Source organism: Cucurbita maxima, unplaced genomic scaffold, assembly GCF_002738345.1.
Source record: "Cucurbita maxima cultivar Rimu unplaced genomic scaffold, Cmax_1.0 Cma_Scf00001, whole genome shotgun sequence".
In the NCBI taxonomy this organism is placed as follows: Eukaryota; Viridiplantae; Streptophyta; class Magnoliopsida; order Cucurbitales; family Cucurbitaceae; genus Cucurbita; species Cucurbita maxima.
The window spans coordinates 9330140-9352469 of NW_019272017.1; the positions used below are offsets into that span (position 1 = coordinate 9330140).

Consider the following 22330-nt stretch of genomic DNA (forward strand, 5'->3'; position numbering starts at 1 on the left):
CCACTTCTCGACCCACCCAACGAGAAAAACCCCGACCCTACCAACCAATTCCAAATAAAAAAAGAAAGAAGTATTATATATATATATATTTTGATATTCAAATAAAATTACATTAGAAGTATTATATATATATTTTGAAGTAGTGACTTATTTATTATTAATTTTTTAAAATTTAAAAGCTAGAATAAATTTGAAAAAAAAGACAAGATTAAAACGTATTTTAAAAGTCATTATTTTACTTTATTTTATTAATTTTTAAACATGGGAAGATGAAAATAAATACTTTGAAGTGGAGGAAATAAAATAATAAAAAACACAATTAATTATATGAAAATGAATTTAAAGCTAAGAAAAAAAAAAAAACATAACATATTTTTTCATATTTTAAAAATAGAATGATATTTAGTTTTTTCGGAAAGGCCGATTGCCAGTCTTCCACCTTCCATTGTTGGGAAGTGCAGCACCCTGGGCCTGGAGAGAGAGAGAGAGAGAGCGACGGAGGCAACAGCCACCCATCTTCACCACCCACCTTCTGCCATGTCCTCTTCCGTACGCCGAATTCCTCTAACAGGACCTTTCATCTTCTTCTTCTTCTTCTTCTTCCTCTCTTTCCTTCCTCCCGCGCTTGCTTCTGAGTCGGATCACAAGGTACGCAATTTCCTTATCTTTTGAGCTCATCTACCAAACTCTGCACACCAATGAATTGGCCACTTGATCTCCAAGACCTTTCCGTCTTTCCTCCATTTCTCTTTGGATTCTTTATGTCAGATCCGTGCACATTTTGATGCTTTTGCCGCCGTTTGATTGGTTTCGGGTTTTTGACATTAGTCTCTATTGCCGTTTTATATTTTGTCATTTTGAATGTGTTTGTGTTTGCGCTCTATTGCTGGACTGCCGTATTGGATCTCATTTCTGTTTTCACATGTCCATTGGTGTTTCTCACGTTCTAATTTAACCCGCGAACTGTCAATTTGCGGCGGAGGTAGGCGTATATAAGAATATTTCTTGAACTATCCAGCTGATATTGGTTCGACGGTGTCCAGATCACAGCAGTAGGAACGGAGTCTCTAGCAGTGATGAAGGATTCTTCACGAGTGTTCTTTTTTTTGAATTCTATAAATTTTTTTAATCCAAACCAAGGGGCCAACTGCTGCATTTAGACAATTAATTTATTTTGTTCAGATCCAAACTTAGCGTTAAGTCAGTCTGCCGCGAAATCTGTCAAAATTGACTGTAGCAATAAGAGTCTTAAAGACAATATAAGCATGTGTACACCTTTGCACAATCGTAGTTGGTGATGATAAGACACGCTCTTTTTCCTGCATAAATTCATCAGTATCCTTCTTATTTGTTCTTAGATTGCATGAAAATGGGTCTTATAGCAGTTCTCGAATAATTTGAATTTGAACCTCTATATGTTATATCCCAGCAACGTTGTAAAGGTAACTTTTCCAATATATATTTATTTCCCGTAGTTTTACAAGGTTCTGTTATATAGATTCCATGCTGTTCGTCTGAGCTGGCATTTTCTTTATGTAAAAGAAAGAAGTTCTCCAAAGATCCTGATACTTACAAAAGACAACAACTTTGATTCTTTTTTTAATTCATGCACTCCCGGTTTCCCATAACTTTTTGAACGTCACGTTTAGCTAGCTGGATAACATGGTCAACGTGATTATTCTTTTATGTTTTAGTCGTGTTTTAGTGACATCTTCTCCAGCAATTTGTTTGCATAGTGTATATTTATTAAGATGCTGCTTGATATCAACTTTCTCTGTTTTTCGTTTAGTTTAAAAGTTTGTGAAGTTTTTTAGTGCTTAAGATTCTAATTCGAGTTGCTTACCCTCCCTTCATAATCATTAATTGCAGTATCACCCAGGGGAATCAGTTGTTCTCTGGGTAAACAAAGTTGGCCCCTATAATAATCCACAAGAAACATATAATTACTATAGCCTTCCATTTTGTCACCCATCTGGGGAATCTGCTCACAAATGGGGTGGTCTTGGTGAGGTCCTTGGTGGAAATGAACTTATTGACAGTCGGATCGAATTAAAGTTTCAGAGTATGCAATATTTCGTGTTATGCTAAATCTGATAAGCTAGACATGGCTATACAGTTTGCTCATTAATATGTTCATGTTGCAGGAAATGTGGACAGAACTACCATTTGTCATCTTGATCTTGATGAAACAACGGTTAAACAATTCAAGGATGCAATCAAGAGCAGTTACTGGCTTGAATTCTTTATGGGTACGATCTGTATAATGTTTTATAGCTATGCTAGCACATACATAATTGATTGAATGGTGATATAATTCACTTCGGAAAATTTATTAAAATTGAATTTATCTGTCCATCACGACCTTACTTGCTTGTTGAGGAATAGGCCAGTTAGTTAAACATCTTAATCATTTTCAATTAGAACAATGGAAACTAATTGTCCTAACTTTTTTTTTACTACTAACAACGATATAAATTGGTAAAAGGGGCTTTTTAATCTCATTAAAAAAGGTAGAAGGGTACCTAATCGTAGTGACTTAACTCTTCATTGGACTAGATTTGCCCTTTAGCCTAGGTGCGATTTAAAATTCATTGGAGACCAGCTCAGAAGAATTTCAATGTTAGACATAAGGAGTGGAGGATATATAGAAGGGAACCTTGCTCGTCATAACTGAAATAAAGCAAGACCGCTTTCAATATTGTTGATCTCCTTTTCTTATTGGCAATAGATTTTTATCTCATATTAGTTTAACTTCATAATGAACTACAACAACTCGATCACCATTTTGATTTTGATGGTAAGCCTTAGGACTCATGTGTAAGTGATTTTGATGAGGGAGTTATCCTTACAATAGTTTCACACATTGTTAAAAGCAAATCCTATTTTTAAGTATGGTTTCTATTTGATCCTTAGATTTCAAATAGTTTCACACATTGTGCAAGTGATTTTGATGAGGGAGTTATCCTTACAATAGTTTCACACATTGTTAAAAGCTCATGTGATAATACTTACTTCTAGTCATTTGTGTTCATTTTCTATTAATTAACTTAAAAAAAGTAAATTAAGTATGATTAAATTAGTTTTCATTAAAATTTTGTCACTATTAATTTAAAAATTCCACATCACGATTAAATTATTTAGTTGAAAGTTAACATCAAAGGTCAAAGGTGAGCATTTATCGGTAAAATCTTGTAACTTGGGGACTAAAATGGAAACTAAACTCAAAGGTCAAAGATAAAAATACAGTATTTTGAAACATAGGGAACAAATGGAAATCAAATTCAAAATTCATGGACCAAAAAGATATTTATTTCTTCAAATAAGTAACATGTTACCTCACTAGCTTATAAGCATAGACATTATGGCTTGGGATGCTCCTCCCCCAAGGGACCAAATGGAAATCAACTCAAAATTCATGGGCCAAAAAGATATTTTTTTTCTTTCAAAGAAAAAACATGCCCCCCCCCCCCCCCCCCCCCCCCAGATAGACACTCTCAAGTTTTTCCATGCCATCTCAACGTTGTATTCTTTGGCCCAGAAAAAAATTATTTGACGGTTAGGTAATAAGAAATGAGCAGAATGTGTTGAATTGGACCTTAACTTCAATTAGCAACAAACTGCAGTTTACAATCAATTGTTTCTTTTCCCTTTTTTCTTTTCCTCCAGGTTATATCTAGTTGTAGCCTTGTGATCTTGATTCTTTATTGTAAAACTGACTCCTGTTTTATGCATATGTTTTTTTTCTTATTCTTTTCATGCCAAATACAAGTTCAGATGATCTGCCTTTATGGGGTATGTTCTCTGCCTGCTGCAGTTTGTTCAATTGGAGAGTTCTTATATTAGTTGATGGCTTGCTGAAATTTTGTTTTGCACTGTTTAGGCTTTGTTGGAGAGCTGCATTCAGACAAGAATAGTGAAGATGAAAAACATGTTCTGTACACTCATAAGAATATTATTGTTAAATACAACAAAGACCAGGTTTGTGAAAGTTCAAACTTTATACGGACTTTTATTGTGGTATTCAGTCAATTGATTTATAACAGCTAAACTTTTGTCCTGTAGATTATTCATGTGAATCTTACTCAAGAAAGCCCAAAGTCCCTGGAGGTTGGAAGATCTTTGGACATGACGTATTCTGTCAAATGGATACCTACCAATGTCACTTTTACCCGCCGCTTTGATATCTATTTGGATTATCCGTTTTTTGAGCACCAGGTATTCTATTGAATTTTAATAAATTTAACCTTTTATTTATTAACTTCTCATCCTGTTCAATTGTAAAAAGGTCATCGCACAGTTTTAATTAACTTCTCATTTTTACTAAATGCTAAGTTTGCCTGAAAAGGAAAGTCGGCATTCTTCAGAAAATAAAGAAGAAAAATCTTGTCCAAAAAGTGTTCAACTTCTATGTTTGGATTCCCAAACAGGATACCCTGCTCTCTTGTGCAGTATCTTTGCTCTTCTGGTTACATTTACGTTCATTGTGCTTGTGTTTCCGTTTTAGTTATGTAGCTACTTTGCTTGGGGCTCTTTGTTCTATTTTAACCAAGTACGGCATGTGTTTGAATGTGCAGATCCATTGGTTCTCTATTTTTAACTCCTTCATGATGGTCATCTTCCTTACTGGTTTGGTGTCAATGATATTAATGCGGACTCTTAGAAATGACTATGCAAAATATGCTCGGGAGGATGATGATCTGGAGACTCTGGTGATATTCCCTTGCTTTTTTGATCTCTTTCTTTCTTTATATATCTATTTATATCTGTGTGTATACTTGTATATTTATGTTTTCACGTATGCATAGATGTATATATATCTGTTTTTTTTAATATAAATTTTTGCTCCATGTTTGAGAAAATATTGATCTCTTATCAATTCGTTGTGTGTGCATATGTTTTGTTTTCAGGAACGGGATGTCAATGAAGAGTCTGGCTGGAAGCTTGTTCATGGAGACGTTTTTAGATCTCCTCGTGGTCTAGTTATTCTTTCAGCTGTTGTGGGCACAGGTGCTCAGCTTGCAGTACTTGTTCTTCTCGTTATCTTATTGGCAATTGTTGTAATGTTGTATGTCGGGTATGTAATATTTTGCCTTTTTATTATAGTTTGTACCTTTTCTTTACAACGAAGCCAGCCTACTTATTGAATTAATAACCATGCAATGTCAAATCTCTCTTGTGCCTTCTCTTTGATTTCATTTCATCTCTTCATTTGTCATGTTTTTCTTGCAACGGTTCCATTTCGATGCAGGAGAGGGGCAATTATCACAACTTTCATTGTATGCTATGCACTTACATCATCTCTATCAGGTTATGTGAGTGGTGGAATGTACTCACGCCATGGTGGTAAGCATTTTATCTACTAATTTTCCTGTTATCCTTCTTTATACTTCAATGTATGCTTGAGTATGGTTTCTTATGTGGTTATTTCTTATGTTACATTCCATCATCAGGTAAAAGTTGGATAAAGTCGATGATCCTCACAGCCTCTCTATTTCCCTTCACATGCTTTGGAATCGGCTTCGTTTTGAACATGATTGCTATATTCTATGGTTCTTTAGCAGCTATTCCATTTGGCACCATGGTCGTTGTTTTTGTCATTTGGGCTTTCATTTCTTTCCCTCTGGTACTTCTCGGTACAGTTGTTGGAAGAAACTGGAGTGGCACTGCAAACAACCCTTGCCGTGTGAAGACCATCCCTCGTCCAATTCCTGAGAAGAAATGGTACCTCACGCCGTCTGTGGTCTCATTGATGGGTGGATTGTTGCCCTTTGGCAGCATCTTCATCGAGATGTATTTTGTCTTCACATCTTTCTGGAATTACAAGGTGAAGTGCCCTGTTTTTGTGTGCATGTGGTTGGTTAATTGTGAAAATAGCAAGTTATTAAGTGCAATAGTATGATGAACTTGTCAATTATAGCAATTGATGAGGTGCCAAGGGAATCCACAAAAATTGCCTCAATTAGGTAGAATAAAAATAGGCCTACAAAATTATGTGAAGGATAGAAATAGTGCACCTGCATAACCCAAACACCTAAGTCAAATTTTGAATTTCTTCCTTGACTGCGCTTTATCTTAAAATACTCTTTAGTTCATTCCCACCCAAACCTCTCAAGCAGGCACCCTCATAGAGTTAAACCAAAATACCTTGGGACTTGACTTTGTAGTCGTGACCATGAAGACAATGCAGAAAATATAGTTTTGAATCTGCATGTAAATTGAACATGATCTTTGATACGATTATGCGATTATCCCTCCAAGATGTTTGTAATTTTCTATTAGTTGAATGCCCTAAAGATAACAATTGTTTTTACATATAATTGTTGCAAGAACCCATACATCAATTTTCTTTTTGGTTCTTTCTGTTTAAATTTTTTTGAGACTTCTTAGTATTGAGAGAGAACAATTTTTCCAGAAGAAAGAAAGGCTAGGTAGAAGGTTTTTGGATTGTTTACGTTTACAGCACACTGTTTTATGCTGGAGCATATCCCATAATTTTTCTGATACATACTTGCTCTTTATTATAGAACTTGATTGGAATTGCTTCTCACAAGGTCTCTTGTTAGGTTGCGGTGTTGCTCAATGCTCACTCCGTTTGCTTCGTTTTTGTATTTTTGAGCAGTAATGTATTGTGGTTTCTTATCACAAGAAATGACAACCGAAAAAATTATTTGACGTTGCTGGTGTTGGTGGAAATAGTTGCATAAATTTATTGGAAGCGTCACAACTGATTCACCTCATGTCGAACATGATTTTTACAGTTATAACATTCCATTCTTGTCAGCAGGTGTACTATGTCTATGGCTTTATGCTGCTGGTTTTTCTGATTCTCATTATTGTTACTATTTGTGTCACAATCGTTGGGACATACTTCTTGCTCAATGCTGAGAACTATCACTGGCAGTGGACTTCTTTCTTCTCTGCTGCATCAACCGCTGTTTATGTGTACTTATACTCAATATACTACTACTATGTTAAGACAAAGATGTCAGGCTTCTTCCAGACCAGCTTCTATTTTGGATATACCTTGATGTTCTGTCTTGGTTTGGGAATTTTATGTGGTGAGTTGTTGCATACTTCTCTAAATTTCAGCAACTTTTTGAATCCGCTTTTTAATCTTCTGTTTTCTAAATTACATGTTCTATAAATGATTTTTACTTCCACTACAGACTACTGTGGACTTTATACTCGTTGACATTTTTTTGATTGCCTCTGGTATTCTTTAAGATGAGTATGTTTCTTGAGCACGGTATCGATCGAACCGGGGTGATTAATTTTCTGAATGTGCAGGAGCTGTGGGCTACCTTGGCTCCAACTTGTTCGTGAGGAGGATCTACAAAAACATCAAGTGCGATTAGGGGTTGATACAAGAGAAAGCCGACCACACTTAGCTTCACTTTGCGCTTCATCGTGTCGATGTTGTTTTGAAAATCCTGAGAGGAAGCGATTGTATCATATATAGCAGGCAGGAGATGTCTTCTTGCAAACGCCTGTTGGATTGAACTCACAGGGTTAGTGTTTGTGGGTGCATGGTTTTTATGCATTAGGAGTGCCCAATTTTGGTTTTTTTTTCCTTTTGTGATTCACATTTCCTCGGCTGTAAGTGATATCTCGGTCATGAGAAGGGCAGAGATTGTTTCTTTTTAAGGCTTATAAAGGTCATATTCATTTTTTCATGCCCTCCCCTCTACAGATCTTTGCCCATTTTTTGGACACACAGCTCTAATGGAAGGAGTTTCCTTATGCTTAACTTTACTTAACAGAAATCACATGTTTTAAAAAAAGATTGTTTTTCTTTCCTTGAATGAGTTACTAAGGATTCTTCGTTCAATTTTCATTACATAATTACATTTCCTACTTATGTTTACATGTCACCATAAGGTTTCTAAACTCCTTCCTCCAAACACTATTGCGTTGGTCATGGGGAGGGGTAGCCCCGACTTCTATAGGTCTTTGGTTCGATGGGTGCACATTTCTATTCATTTCTATAGAGCAAACGGAAAGCTGACAGAGCTTTCTCGACGTCTTAGAAGGGAGACAGGGCTTTTATCTCAAACCATCTCCTTACCGCACACAAACAAAAAACATAAAGCCTTTGGTTCGATGGGCGCACATTTCTATCCATTTCTATAGAGCAAAGGGAAAGCTGACAGAACTTTCTCGACGTCTTAGAAGGGAGACAGGGCTTTTATCTCAAACCATCTCCTTACTGCATAAACAAAAAACATAAAGCATTGCATGTATTAGGTTGATAGGAAAAACTAAGGCCTTACCTTTACAAGGAGCGCTCCAGGGGCGAAGGAAGCTGCCCGACCACTCTTCTTCCTCTTCTTCTCTTATGAAAGCATTTACTCTCTTCCCTCCCCTTCTTCCCTCTTTTAACCATCAGAACACTATAATTTATCTATTAATTTGTTAAAATATAGTTTAATTGAGTAAAAATTAACCATACAAATATTTAAATACTACCATTATTGTACAAAAAAGGGGGAAAAAAAAAAAACAAGAAGAAAATGCCTATCATATCGAAGTTGAAAGAAATAAAGAAAGAAATAAAACGACGTCGTTTAAAATCAACAAGGACCCTCTGTCGCCTTTATACTTCACCCAAAACCCTTACGAAAATATTTTCCCCAAACCCTCGGTTATTTGTCCATTCCGACTACGGTCTTGAACCAGTTATGGCCTTGCATTCACTTCGTCTCCGCCGCACCTTGTCCGCTCTTTCCGTTTTCCACCGCCATGTTTCTTCGACTTCGGCCGCATCTGCTCAAACTAGCCACTCTCTTTTATTTACTTCCCCTGTTTCACTATCAAAGTCTCCCGCCATGATCTCACCATGTTGGCCTCTGAGATCATCGTCAATGGCGCTCTCTTACCGGTCATCGTTTGGGAGCAATAACGAAGATGACAAGATAGGGCCCGATACAATACTGTTCGAGGGCTGCGATTACAACCACTGGCTCATCACCATGGAATTCCCTAAGGACCCTAAACCCACACCTGAGGAGATGGTTCGGACCTACGAAGAAACCTGTGCCAAAGGCTTAAATATAAGGTTTTATTTCTTTTCGACTTTTGTTAAAGCATGAGTTTTAGAATTTACATCCTGCCTCTCTTGCCTCCTTACTCGCTACACGAGAGGCGCAACTTCGTTTGAATGGTCTCTTCAATTATTCATGTCATTATATTTTTGGAACCATTTAAATTTTGACTTTTCTGATTTGCATTTTCTCTCATTTCATTTTTATGATTGATAAAGTGAAGATATCTCGGTGTGGCTATGCATACTTCTGGTAGGAGATCTATATGACACTCCCAAGATTATTTAGGATGGCTAGTTTTGTTCCTTTACAGTTTTCAGTCGCAACGCAGATGGTGCTGATATGAAATGACTCCAAACTATTTTTTTATTGAATATTAACGAGTGAACCTGAGTTATATATTATCTATCATCACTCAATTTCTTCTATTCTGGTCTCCTAAGTAGCAGTATTTTCTCTGTAATATGCTTCCTTCATCATCCTGAATCAAATACCCTCTGAAGTTAGCCGATATTGTTTTCTTTGAGCTTCCCCTCAAGTTTTTTAGAACGTATCTACTAGGGAGAGGTTTCCACATCCTTGTAAAGAAGGTTTCGTTATCTCTCCAACCGATGTGGGATCTCACATTTCATTCCCCTTGAGGGCCAGCGTCCTTGCTGGTACACCGCCCGAGGCTTGGCTCTGATACCATTTGTACGGCCCAAGCCCACCACTAGGAGATATTGTCATCTCTGGGCTTTCCCTTTTGGGCTTCCCCTTAAGGTTTTTAAAACGCGTCTACTTGGGAGAGGTTTTCACACTCTTATAAGCTTCGTTCCCCTCTCCAACCGATGTGGGATCTCACTGGTGGAGGTTTAATTTCTCATCCTATGTTTTTTTTGTTGTTGGTTGGAGTGTGTAGGCTGGCTTAGTTGATGGAATGTTCATGGTATTATTTATTAATATATGGTAGTATTATGTTACCCACAGCGGAATTGACCAGTAGTGACAAGGTTAAGCTATTATAATTCATATATTTAGGTTATAAGCTTAAGTTTTAATACTACCTCAGATTTATGCTCTGGTTTTCTTAACTTTTACATATCCTATTATAAGATTAGTTATCATGCTGATGCAGGTAACTTGCCTTTAACACCCATAGATCTTAAGTTGGTGTATTTTCTGTCTTACCAACCATGGCATGCTTCAAGAGAATCTTGCTTTGTAGCCATCGCATGATATTATCACATTCTTTATTCTCACTATGTTCACGACAATGTTTACCTTGTTGCTGAAATTTAAACTGATTAAAGCTGCTGTAGCTTAGTATTTTGAGATGATTAAATTGGAAAAAATTGTGCCTCTGTTTAACATTCTTTCCCCAAGCAATGAACAGTGTGGAAGAAGCAAAAAAGAAAATGTATGCTTGTAGTACAACAACGTATCAGGGGTTTCAAGCTGTGATGACAGAAGAAGAATCAGAAAAGTTTCGCGGTAGTTGCTGAAGACATTTACTTTCCACCATTCAGATATCATGTTCCATGCTGATTTTCCATGTATATTTTTCTAGGTTTACCTGGTGTTGTGTTTATATTGCCTGATTCTTACATTGATCCTGTAAACAAGGAGTATGGAGGTATGCAAATTTCCAAATTGACAATGACTAAAGTGGGGGGTACACTAAATGTGCCATTTCTTTCTTTGAATTGACTACTTTATTTTGTAATCATCAGGAGACAAATATATAGATGGAACGATTATACCAAGACCACCGCCCGTTCAATATGGGAGGCAGGGGGGAAGGTATCGTGAACGGAACAGAAATCCCGATCAACCAAGATATGATAGGGGGAATAGACCAGCACCGAATTGGCAAGGTAATGCATCCTTCGGACAACAGGGTTCTATGCAAGGAGATGGACGCAATTTTGGGCCTTCACAGAACTATACACCACAAGGTCCACCCCAAAATTATGGCCCCCCTGGGCCTGGAGAAAGGAGAGATCCTTCACCTATGAACAATTATGCTCCTGAAGGAAGAGATCCCTATCAGGGAGGAAGAGGTTCAATGCCTTCTAATCAAGGAAACTACAACCAATGGGGGCAGGGAACTCATAACCATGATGTGCAAGGAAATTACCAACCCCAAGGAGGAGCGCAGAGAGATTATGTACCACCACCAGGCCAGGGTAATTCTGGTAATGGTTTTAATCCTGCACAGGGTGGAGCTCATGGGCAAGGCGGATATCATGGCTATGGAACAGGAACGCCTTATGGTCAAGGACAGAGTCATGGATCTTATCCAGGCTCGACCGAAGGTCAAAGATTTTCGCAAGACATGGAAGGAGAACAACGAAACTACACTCCTGGTGGACAAACATGGAACAGCAACCAAGTAAGGCATTTATAATACAGTAAGCACTAAATAGTTTGGTCCTTTCATTTTTCTTACAATGCTAGAATTGGTTGTTAGTAGATAGTTGTGTCTCTCTGAAAAACCTCTGTAAACTGAACCGAACCGAACTTCGATGAACGCTGTTTATTCTCTCAGAGTTACATGATATGTGTGCTTTAGAGTTCCATTTTAACAACGAAATCTATTGATTTTTTGCAGGGGAGATTTTGAATATTTGATGTGAAGAGACTTAAGAGGAAGGAACCATGAGGCATTCCATTTGTCTCTCGTGTTTCTTGTAGGAAAACAATTAGGGGAAAGCTTTTAGAATTTGTTCTTGTGATGATTTTGCACGTCTTGTGTTGGGTTGTTTTCTTTGCTGTTAAGCCTGTAAGGAGCTTGAACTGACTGACGCCAGTGGCCTGCTTCTTCTCTCTCATGCATGTCGTCTTGGAGAACCATTTTCTTTTTATTGCCATGGCTTTCTTTTTATTGATTACACTTAATTCTTATAATGCCGAAGCTGTTTATTTTTTTTATTAAGCACTTTAAACTAATCCAACATGTCACCGAAAACCGAGTTCTATGTGGTGTGTATCTTTTTCTTTTTTTAAATTTATTATTATAGAAGATTGTATTTGTGCTTCTAATGGGTTAAAAACATTTTTTCAAACGGTAATAAATGAAAAGAAAAAATTTAGGGTTGGATTGGGTAAGTTTATTATTAATTAAGTATAGTTTAAGTGAAAATTTACCACCAAAACAATTATCTTGTTTAATTCCAACTCACTCTCACTGTGGTTGGTTTTTTTCCTTTCACTTATTTCTATTTATTGTTAGCAGATTAATTGCGTAATAAATGACTATATAATGCAGTGGATTAGCGCGTCTGACTTTGGATTAGAAGGTCGTGGTTTGACTCCCACACTGTGGTTGGTCTTCTTCCTTTTTATTTATCGTTTGTCGATTAATTACGCAAGTTCGCCACTAACTGTAGCAGTACCATCTGCGAGTCACGAGTTGATGAACAAATGACCATATAGCGTAGTGGATTAGTACATCTAATTTTGGATTAAAAGGTCGTGGGTTCGATTCCAATTGTGATTGTCATTTCTCGTTTGTATTAATTATTCAAGTTTGCCACTAACTGTAGCAGCATCATCTGCGTGGCAATAGTTTGACTTTGGATTTATAGCTTCATCTGCGTGGAAAATAGACTAATGACTTCTTAGTGTGGTTGGTTTTCTTCTTTTTTTATTCACTTATTTTTATTTGTGGTTGGTTTATCGTTTGTTGATTAATTATATAATGTCTTTTTTTATTCACTTATTTTTATTTATAGTTTGTTGATTAATTATGCAGCATAGTGGATTAGCATGTCTAACTTTGGATTAGAAGGCTCATGGGTTTGACTTTTACTGTGGTTGGTCTTTCTTTATTTTTATTCACTTATTTTTATTTATCGTTTGTCAATTAATTACACAAGTTCGCCACTAACTGTGGGTTCGGCTCCAAACTGTGGTCATTTGTCTCTTTTCCCACTGTGATCAGTCTTCTTCCTTTTTATTCACTTATTTTCATTTATCTTGTCGATTAATTACGCAAGTTTGCCACTAACGGTAGCAGCACCATCTGAGAGTCGCAAGACAACAAATAAATGACTTCACGAGACATCAAACAAATGACTGCATATCGTAGTGAATTTGTGTGTCTAACTTAGGATTAAAAGGTCATGGGTTTAACTCCCACTGTGGTCGGTTTTCTTCCTTTTTATTCACTTATTTACTTTGAATCAGAAGGTCGTGGTTTTGACTCCACTATGCTCGGTCTTTTTTCTTTTCAATCACTTAATTTTATTTATCATTGTCAATTAATTACGCAAGTTCGCCACTAACTATAGCAGCACTATCTACGAGTCACGAGATGACGAACAACTGACCGCATAGCGCAGTGGATTAACGCGTCTAACTTCGGAACAGATGGTCGTGAGTTTTGACTCCCACTGTGGTCGTCAGTCTTCTTTCTTTTCATTCACTTATTTTTATTTATCGTTTGTCGATTAATTACGCAAGTTCGCCACTAACGGTAGCAGCACTGTCTGCAAGTCACGAGATGATGAACAAATGACCGCATAGCGCAGTGGATTAGCGCGTCTGACTTCGGATCAAAAGGTTGTGGGTTTGACTCCTATTGTGGTCGTCAATCTTCTTTCTTTTCTATCTTATTTTTATTTATCGTTTTCGATTAATTACGCAAGTTTGCCATTAAATGTAGCAGCACCATCTGCGAGTCACGAGACGACGAACAAATGACTGCATAGCGTAGTGGATTAACACGTCTGAATTCGGATCGGAAGGTCGTGGGTTTTACTTCCATTGGGTTCGATGGATGTTCCTATAAATTATGTAAGTTCAACACTAGCTGTATAAGCACCATTTGCAAGTCACGAGATAAAGAACAAATGACCGCATAACGTAGTTGATTTGATTAGTGCGCTTGACTTTTTATTAGAAGGACGTGGTTTTGACTCCCACTATGGTCGGTCTTCTTCCATTTTTATTCACTTATTTTTATTTATCGTTTGTCGATTAATTACGCAAGTTCGCCACTAACTGTAGCAGCACTATCTACGAGTCACGAGACAATGAACAAATGACCGCATAACATAGTGGATTAGCGCGTCTGACTTAATATCGGAAGGTTGTGGGTTCGACTTCCATTGTGTGGTCGATGATGTTCCTATTAATTTTGCAAGTTCAGCACTAACTGTAGCAGCACTCTCTATGAGTCATGAGATGACAAACAAATGACTGCATAGTGCAGTGGATTAACGCATTTAACTTCACATCAGATCGTTGTGGGTTCAATTCCCACTGTGGTCGTCACGTTTATTGATTAAATACGCAAGTTCACCACTAGCTGTAGCAGCACTCTCTGTGAGTCAAGAGATGACAAACCAATGACCACATAACCATAGTAAGGTCGTTGGTTCAACTCGGTAGATAGGAGTTCTCTAGCTGACAATGGTATCAGAAGGTCTTTTCAATCACTTAATTTTATTTATCGTTAACTGCACCATCTGTGAGTCACGAGACGACGAAATAATGACTGCATAGTCTGACTTCGAATTAGAAGGTAATGATTTTGACTCCCACTATATGGTCGATCTTCTTCCTTTTTTATTCACTTATTTTTATTTATCATTTGTCGATTAATTACGCAACTTCACAACTAACTGTAGCACTACTATCCGTGAGTCGCAAGATAATAACAAATGACTGCATAGTGTAGTGGATTAGTACGTCAAACTTTGGATTAGAAGGAAGTGGGTTCAACTCCCATTGTGGTATTGGGTCTTCTTTCTTTTCAATCGCCTAATTTTATTTATCTAATTACGCAAGTTCGCCACTAACTGTAGAAGCACCGTCGAGTCACGAGATGACGAACAAATGACCGATAGCGCAGTGGATTAACAATCACTTATTTTTTTTACTGTTTGTCTATTAATTACGCAAGTTCGCCACTAACTATAGCAGCACCATCTGCAAGTCACAAGACAACGAACAAATGACCGCATAGCGCAGTGGATTAGCGCGTCTGACTTTAAGAAGGTCGTGGGTTTGACTCTCATTGTGGTCATCAGTCTTCTTTCTTGTCAATCACTTATTTTTATTTATTGTTTGTTTATTAATTATGCAAGTTCGCCACTAACTATAGCAGCACTATCTGCAAGTCACGGGATGATGAACAAATGACCGCATAGCGTAGTGGATTAGCGTGTCTAATTTTTGATCAGAAGGTCGTGGGTTTGACTCCCACTGTGGTTATGTTAGTCTTTTTTCTTGTCAATTACTTATTTTTATTTATCGTTTGCCGATTAATTATACAAGTTCGCCACTAACTGTAGCAGCACTGTCTGTGAGTCACAAGATAATGAACAAATAATTGCATAGCGCAGTGGATTAGTGTGTTTGACTTTTGATCAAAAGGTTGTTGGTTCGACTTCCATTGTGGTCGTCGGTCTTCTTTCTTTTTAATCATTTATTTTTATTTATCGTTTGTCAATTAATTACACAAGTTCGCCACTAAGTGTAGCAGCACTATTTGCGACTCACGAGATCATGAATAAATGATTGCATTACGTAGTGGATTAGCATGTCTGACTTCATATCAGAAGATTATGAGTTCAAGCCCCACGCTGTTGGTTTTTTTTCTTTTCAATCACTTATTTTTATTTATCGTTTGTCAATTAATTATGCAAGTTTGCCACTAACGGTAGCAGTATTGTCTGCAAGTCACAAGATGACAAACAAATGATTGCATAGCATAGTGGATTAGTGCGTTTGACTTTAGATTGAAAGGTTGTGGTGTGGGTTTGACTCCTACTTTGGTTTGGTTGGTCTTCTTTCTTGTCAATCTCTTTTTTTTTTTTTTTTAAATTGTGTTTGTCAATTAATTATGCAAGTTCGCCAATAACTATAACAGTACCATTTGTGAGTCACAAAACAACAAACAAATGATCGCATAACGTAGTGGATTAGCCCGTTTGAATTTGGATTAAAAGGTCATGGGTTCGACTCCTATTGTGGTTGATTAGTTTTTTTTCTTGTCAATCACTTATTTTTATTTATCGTTTGCCGATTAATTATGCAAGTTCGCCACTAACTGTTGCAACACTATCTGCGAGTCACGAGATGATGAATAAATGACTGTATAGTGCAGTTGGATTAGCATGCCTGACTTTGGATCAGAAGGTTGTGGGTTCTACTCCCATTGTGGTCAAACTTTCTTCTTTCTTTTAAATTACATATTTTTATATATCGTTTTTCAATTAATTACGCAAGTTCATCAATAGATGTAGCAGTACTGCGATCAAATGATCGGATTATAGATTAGTGTGTACGATCGGATTATAGATTAGTGTGTATGTCTTCAGATTAGAAGGTCGGTGTGTATGTCTTCAGAGTAGAAGGTCGTGGGTTTGAACCCCAACCCCACTGTGGTTTTTGTTTTTTTTTCTTTTCAATCACTTATTTTTATTTATCGTATATCGATTAATTACACAAGTTCGCTACTAACTGTAGCAGCAATATCTACAAGTCACAAGATAATAAATAAATGACCGCATAGTGTAGTGGATTAGCATGTCTGACTTTGGATCAGAAGGTCGTGAGTTTGACTCCCACTATCGTCGTCGTTGATCTTCTTTCTTTTTAATCACTTATTTTTATTTATCGTTTGTCCATTATTTACGAGATGAAAAACAAATGATCGCATAGTGCATTGGATTAGTGAGTCTAACTTTGGATCAGATGGTCGTGGGTTTGACTCCTATTGTGGTTGTCAGTCTTCTTTCTTTTCAATGTTTTGTTTGTCGATTAATTATGTAAGTTCGCCACAAACTGTAGCAGGACTCTGACGAGATATTGAACAAATGATTTAACACAGTGGATTAGCACATTTGACTTCGGATCAAAAGGTTGTGAGTTTGATTCACACTGTGGTCTTCGTTCTTTTTTCTTTTCAATTAGTTATTTTTATTTATCGTTTGTCGATTAATTACGCAATTTCGCCACTAACTGTAGCAGCATCATCTGCGAGTCACGAGACGATGAAAAAATGACAGCATAGCATAGTAGATTAGCACGTCTGACTTCGGATCAGAAGGTCGTTGGTTTGACTTCCATTGTGGTCGATGATGTCCCTATTAATTTTGCAAGTTCTGCACTAGCGGTAGAAGCACCATCTGCAAGTCTCGAGGTGAAGAATAATTGACCGCATAGCACAGTTGATTGGCGCGTCTGACTTCAGATTCGAAGGTCGTGGTTTTGACTCCCACTATGTTGTTCGGTCTTCTTCAATTTTTATTTATCGCTTGTCGATTAATTACGCAAGTTTGGCACTAACTGTAGCAGCACTCTCTACGAGTCACGAGATGACAAACAAATGACCACATAGCTAGTGGATTAGCGTGCCTAACTTCCCATCAGATCGTTGTTGGTTCGACTCCCACTTTGATCGTCAGTCTTCTTTCTTCTCAATCACTTATTTTTATTTATCGTTTTTCGATTAATTATGCAAGTTCGCCACAAACTGTAGCAGCACTCTCTACGAGTGACAAGATATCAAACAAATGACTGCATAGTGTAGTGGATTAGCATGTCTGACTTCGGATCAAAAGATTGTGGGTTCAATTCGCACTGTGGTTTTTGTTCTTTTTTCTTTTCAATCAGTTATTTTTATTTATCATTTGTCGATTAATTACGCAAGTTCGCCACTAACTGTAGCAGCACCATCTGCGAGTCACGAGACAACGAACAAATGACCGCATAACATAGTAGATTAGCATGTCTGACTTTGGATCAGAAGGTCGTGGGTTTGACTTCCATTGTGGTCGATGATGTTCCTATTAATTTTGCAAGTTCAGCACAAGCGGTAGAAGAAGCACGATCTGCAAGTCACGAGGTGAAGAACAATTGGCCGCATAGCGCGTCTGACTTCAGATTCAAAGGTTGTGGTTTTGACTCCCACTATGTTCGACCTTCTTCCATTTTTATTCACTTATTTTTATTTATCTTTGTCGATTAAATACGCAAGTTTCCCACTAGTTGTAGCAGCACTTTCTGTGAGTCACGAGATGATAAACCAATTATCGCATAGTGTAGTGGATTAGCGCGTCTGACTTTGTATTAGAAGGTCGTTGGTTCAACTCCCACTGGGGTCGTGCAGCACCATCTACGAGTCATGAGATGACAAAATAATGACCGCATAGCCTTAGTGGATTAACGCGTCTGACTTTGGAGGTTGTGATTTTGACTCCCACTATGGTCGGTCTTCTTCCTTTTTTATTCACTTATTTTTATAATTTTGACTCCCTATGGTCAGTCTTCTTTCTTTTTTATTCAATTATTTTTATTTATCACTTGTCGATTAATTACGAAACTTTGCAACTAACTATAGCACCACTATCTATGAGTCGCAAGACAAAGAACATGCAAATGATCGGATAGCGTAGTGGTTTAGTGTGTCTAACTTTGGATTAGAAGGTTGTAGGTTCGACACCCAATGTGGTTGTGTGGGTCTTCTTTTTTTTCAATCACCTAATTTTATTTATCTAATTACGCAAATTCGCCACTAACTATAGAAGCACCATCTGCGAGTCACAAGATGACGAATAAATGACTGCATAGTGTAGTGGATTAGCGCGTTTGACTTCTGATTAGAAGGTCGTGGGTTCGACTTCAATTGTGGTCGATGATGTTATTAATTTTGCAAGTTCAGCACTAGTGGTAGAAGCACCATTTGCAAGTCACGAGGTGTTAATTTTGCAAGTTCAGCACTAGCGGTAGAAGAATCATCTTCAAGTCACGAGACCGAAATAATCACCGCATAGTGCAGTGGATTAGAAGGTAGTGATTTTGACTCCCACTATGGTCGATCTTTTTCTATTTTTATTCACTTATTTTTATAATTTTGACTCCCACTATGGTCGGTCTTCTTCCTTTTTTATTCACTTATTTTTATAATTTTGACTGCCACTATGGTTAGTCTTCTTCCTTTTATAATTTTGACTCCCACTATGGTCGGTCTTCTTCCTTTTTTTATTCACTTATTTTTATAATTTTGACTCCCACTATGGTCAGTCTTCTTCCTTTTTTATCCCACTATGGTCAGTCTTCTTCCTTTTTTATCCCACTATGGTTAGTCTTCTTCCTTTTTTATTCACTTATTTTTTATAATTTTGACTCCCACTATGGTCAGTCTTCTTCCTTTTTTTATTCAATTAATTTTATTTATCGTTTGTCATTTAATTACTAAACTTTGCAACTAACTGTAGCACCACTATTCGCGAGTCGCGAGACAACAAACAAATGATTGAATAATGCAGTGGATTAGCACGTCCGACTTCGAACTAGAAGGTTGTGGATTCGACTCCCAATGTTGTTGTAGGTCTTCATTCTTTTCAATCACCTAATTTTATTTATCTAATTACGCAAATTCGCCACTAACTGTAGAAGCACTATCTGCGAGTCACAGTGGATTAGTGCGTTTGACTTCAAAATCAGAAGGTCGTGGATTTGACTCCCACTGTGTTCCTCAGTCTTCCTTCTTGTCAATCACTAATGATCGCATAGCGCAGTGTATTAGTGCGTCTGACTTTGGATCAGAAGGTCGTGGGTTTGACTCCCACTGTGTTCGTCAGTCTTCCTTCTTGTCAATCACTAATTTTTATTTATCGTTTGTCAATTAATTAGTGCAGTTGATTAGCGAGTCGTGGGGCCACTGTGGTTATGGGTCTTCTTTCTTTCAATCACCTAATTTTATTTATCGATTGTCGATTAATTATGCAAGTTCACTACTAACTGTAGCAGCATCATATGCGAGTCACGAGATGACAAATAAATGATTGCATAGCGTAGTGGATTAATGCATTTGACTTTAAATTAGAAGGTTGTGGGTTTGACTCCAATCACTTATTTTTATTTATCGTTTGACAATTAATTACGCAAGTTCACCACTAACTGTAGCAGCACCATCTGTCAGTCAAGAGACAATGAACAAATGATTGCATAGCATAGTCGATTAGTGCGTCTGACTTAGGATCGTAAGGTCGTGGGTTTGGCTTCTATTGTGGTCGGTGATGTTCCTATTAATTTTGCAAGTTCAGCACTAGCTATAGAAACACCATCTGTGAGTCACGAGACAATAAACAAATGATTGCATAATGCAGTGGATTATTGCGTCTGACTTTAGATTTAAAGGTTGTTGGTTCAACACCCACTGTATTCATCGGTCTTCTTTCTTTTCAATCACTTATTTTTATTTATCGTTTGTCGATTAATTACGCAAGTTCGCCACTAACTGTAGCAGCACTATCTGCGAGTGACGAGTTGACGCACAAATGATCGCACAGTGCAGTGGTTTAGCACATCAAACTTCGGATCAGAAGGTTGTGGGTTTTACTCTCACTATGGTTGTCGATCTTTTTTTCCAATCACTTATTTCATTTATCGTTTGTCGATTAATTACGCAAGTTCTCCACTACTTGTAGCAGCACCATCTGCGAGTCACGAGATGACAAACAGATGACCACATAGCGTAGTGGATTAGCACATCTGACTTCAGATTAGAAGGTCATGGGTTTGACTCCCATTGTGGTTGTCTGTCTTTTTCCTATTTTATTCCCTTATTTCTATTTATCGTTTGTCGATTAATTACGTAAGTTCGCCACTAACTATAGTAGCACCATCTGCAAGTCACGAGGTGATGAACAACTGACTGCATAGCGTAGTCTATTAGCACATTTGACTTTAGATCAGAAGGTCTTGGGTTTGACTCCTACTATGGTCGTTGGTCTTTTTTCTTTTCAATCACTTATTTTTAATTATCGTTTGACGATTAATTATGCAAGTTCGACTCTAACTGTAGCAGCACTCTCTATGAGTCACGAGATAACAAACAAATGACCGCATAGCGCAGTGTATTAGCGCGTCTGACTTTAGATCAGAAGGTCTTGGGTTTGACTCCCACTTTGGTTGGTTGGTCTTTTTTCTTTTCATTCACTTATTTTTATTTATCGATTAAATACGTAAGTTCGCCACTAGCTGTAGCAGCACTGTCTGCGAGTCACAAGATGATGAACAATGATCAGATCAGAAGGTCGTGGGTTTGACTCCCACTGTTTATTTATCGCGTGTCGATTAATTACACAAGTTTGCCACTAACTGTAGTGGATTAGCGTGTCTGACTTTGGATCAGAAGGTCGTGGGGTTTTTACTCCCACTATCGATCTTCTTTCTTTTCAATCACTGCATAGTGCATTGGATTAGCGAGTCTAACTTTGGATCAGATGGTCGTGGGTTGGACTCCTATTGTGGTCGTCGGTCTTCTTTCTTTTCAATGTTTTATTTTTATTTATCGTTTGTCGATTAATTATGCAAGTTCGCCACAAACTGTAGCAGCACTCTCTACAAGTGACGAGATATCAAACAAATGATCACATAGCACAGTGGATTAGCACATTTGACTTCGGATCAAAAGGTTGTGGTCGTCGGTCTTCTTTCTTTTCAATGTTTCATTTTTATATATCGTTTGTCGATTAATTATGCAAGTTCGCCACAAACTGTAGCAGCACTCTCTACGAGTGACGAGATATCAAACAAATGATCGCATAGCACAGTGGATTAGCACATTTGACTTCGGATCAAAAGGTTGTGGGTTTGAATCACACTGTGGTTTTTGCTTCTTTTTTCTTTTCAATTAGTTATTTTTATTTATCGTTTGTCAATTAATTACGCAATTTCGCCACTAATTGTAGCAGCATCATCTGCGAGTCACGAGACGATGAAAAAACGACCGCATAGCATAGTAGATTAGCGCGTATGACTTCGGATCAGAAGGTCGTTGGTTCGACTTCCATTGTGGTCGATGATGTCCCTATTAATTTTGCAAGTTCAGCACTATCGGTAGAAGCACCATCTGATTGGCACGTCTGACTTCAAATTCGAAGGTCGTGGTTTTGACTCCCACTATGTTCGGTCAGTCGATTAATTACGCAAGTTCAGCACTAACTGTTGCAGCACTCTGTGCGAGTCACGAGATGACAAACAAATGACTACATAGTGAAGTGGATTAGTGTGCCTAACTTCCCATTAGATTGTTGTGGGTTCGACTCACACTTTAGTCGTTGGTCTTTTATCGTTTGTCGATTAAATACGCAAGTTCGCCACTAGCTGTAGCAGCACTGTCTACGAGTCACGAGATGATGTACAAATGACCGCATAGCGCAGTGGATTAGCGCCTCTGACTTCGGATCAGAAGGTTGTGGGTTTGACTCCCACTGTGGTCATCTGTCTTCTTTCTTTTCAATCACTTATTTTTATTTATCGTTTGTCAATTAATTACGCAAGTTCAT

At 37.6% G+C, this 22330-nt stretch overlaps 2 protein-coding genes, 1 long non-coding RNA gene and 6 other non-coding genes across 10 annotated transcripts in view; all 9 read left to right on the top strand.

Moving 5' to 3' along the window:
- Positions 1–22330, top strand: part of LOC111493399 — a 631558-nt gene that overhangs the window by 164 nt on the left and 609064 nt on the right. The gene's annotated exons all lie outside the window — the stretch shown is intronic.
- LOC111492532 (transmembrane 9 superfamily member 1-like) lies at positions 419–7796 on the top strand. The gene is made up of 12 exons (XM_023141895.1): positions 419–648; positions 1870–2062; positions 2145–2249; positions 3775–3792; positions 3881–3978; positions 4063–4215; positions 4575–4709; positions 4908–5074; positions 5249–5343; positions 5451–5824; positions 6785–7058; positions 7288–7796. The coding sequence occupies exons 1-12, from the start codon at positions 538–540 to the stop codon at positions 7353–7355; spliced, it is 1791 nt and encodes a 596-aa protein (XP_022997663.1). The 5' UTR covers positions 419–537; the 3' UTR covers positions 7356–7796.
- On the top strand, positions 8615–11933 carry LOC111492793 (multiple organellar RNA editing factor 1, mitochondrial-like). The gene is made up of 5 exons (XM_023142252.1): positions 8615–9055; positions 10417–10514; positions 10591–10656; positions 10754–11415; positions 11635–11933. Exons 1-5 carry the CDS (start codon positions 8679–8681, stop codon positions 11644–11646), a joined length of 1215 nt encoding a protein of 404 aa, XP_022998020.1. The 5' UTR covers positions 8615–8678; the 3' UTR covers positions 11647–11933.
- On the top strand, positions 13541–13614 carry TRNAR-UCG. Its single transcript has one exon. It is a non-coding gene; the product is annotated as a tRNA-Arg (tRNA).
- On the top strand, positions 15169–15242 carry TRNAK-UUU. The gene has a single exon. It is a non-coding gene; the product is annotated as a tRNA-Lys (tRNA).
- On the top strand, positions 16123–16197 carry TRNAQ-UUG. Its single transcript has one exon. It is a non-coding gene; the product is annotated as a tRNA-Gln (tRNA).
- TRNAQ-UUG lies at positions 19541–19614 on the top strand. The gene has a single exon. It is a non-coding gene; the product is annotated as a tRNA-Gln (tRNA).
- Positions 20504–20577, top strand: TRNASTOP-UCA. The gene has a single exon. It is a non-coding gene; the product is annotated as a tRNA-Sec (tRNA).
- Positions 22191–22264, top strand: TRNAR-UCG. Its single transcript has one exon. It is a non-coding gene; the product is annotated as a tRNA-Arg (tRNA).

Bases quoted from the DNA above. Each gene is read 5' to 3' on its own strand.
- LOC111492532 (XM_023141895.1), top strand. From the start codon at position 538: ATGTCCTCTTCCGTACGCCGAATTCCTCTAACAGGACCTTTCATCTTC. The intron at 5,344-5,450 runs GTAAGCATTTTA...TTCCATCATCAG, and splicing joins AATGTACTCACGCCATGGTG to GTAAAAGTTGGATAAAGTCG. The intron at 5,825-6,784 runs GTGAAGTGCCCT...TCTTGTCAGCAG, and splicing joins CATCTTTCTGGAATTACAAG to GTGTACTATGTCTATGGCTT.
- LOC111492793 (XM_023142252.1), top strand. From the start codon at position 8,679: ATGGCCTTGCATTCACTTCGTCTCCGCCGCACCTTGTCCGCTCTTTCC. The intron at 10,515-10,590 runs GTAGTTGCTGAA...ATATTTTTCTAG, and splicing joins AGAATCAGAAAAGTTTCGCG to GTTTACCTGGTGTTGTGTTT. The intron at 10,657-10,753 runs GTATGCAAATTT...TGTAATCATCAG, and splicing joins TGTAAACAAGGAGTATGGAG to GAGACAAATATATAGATGGA.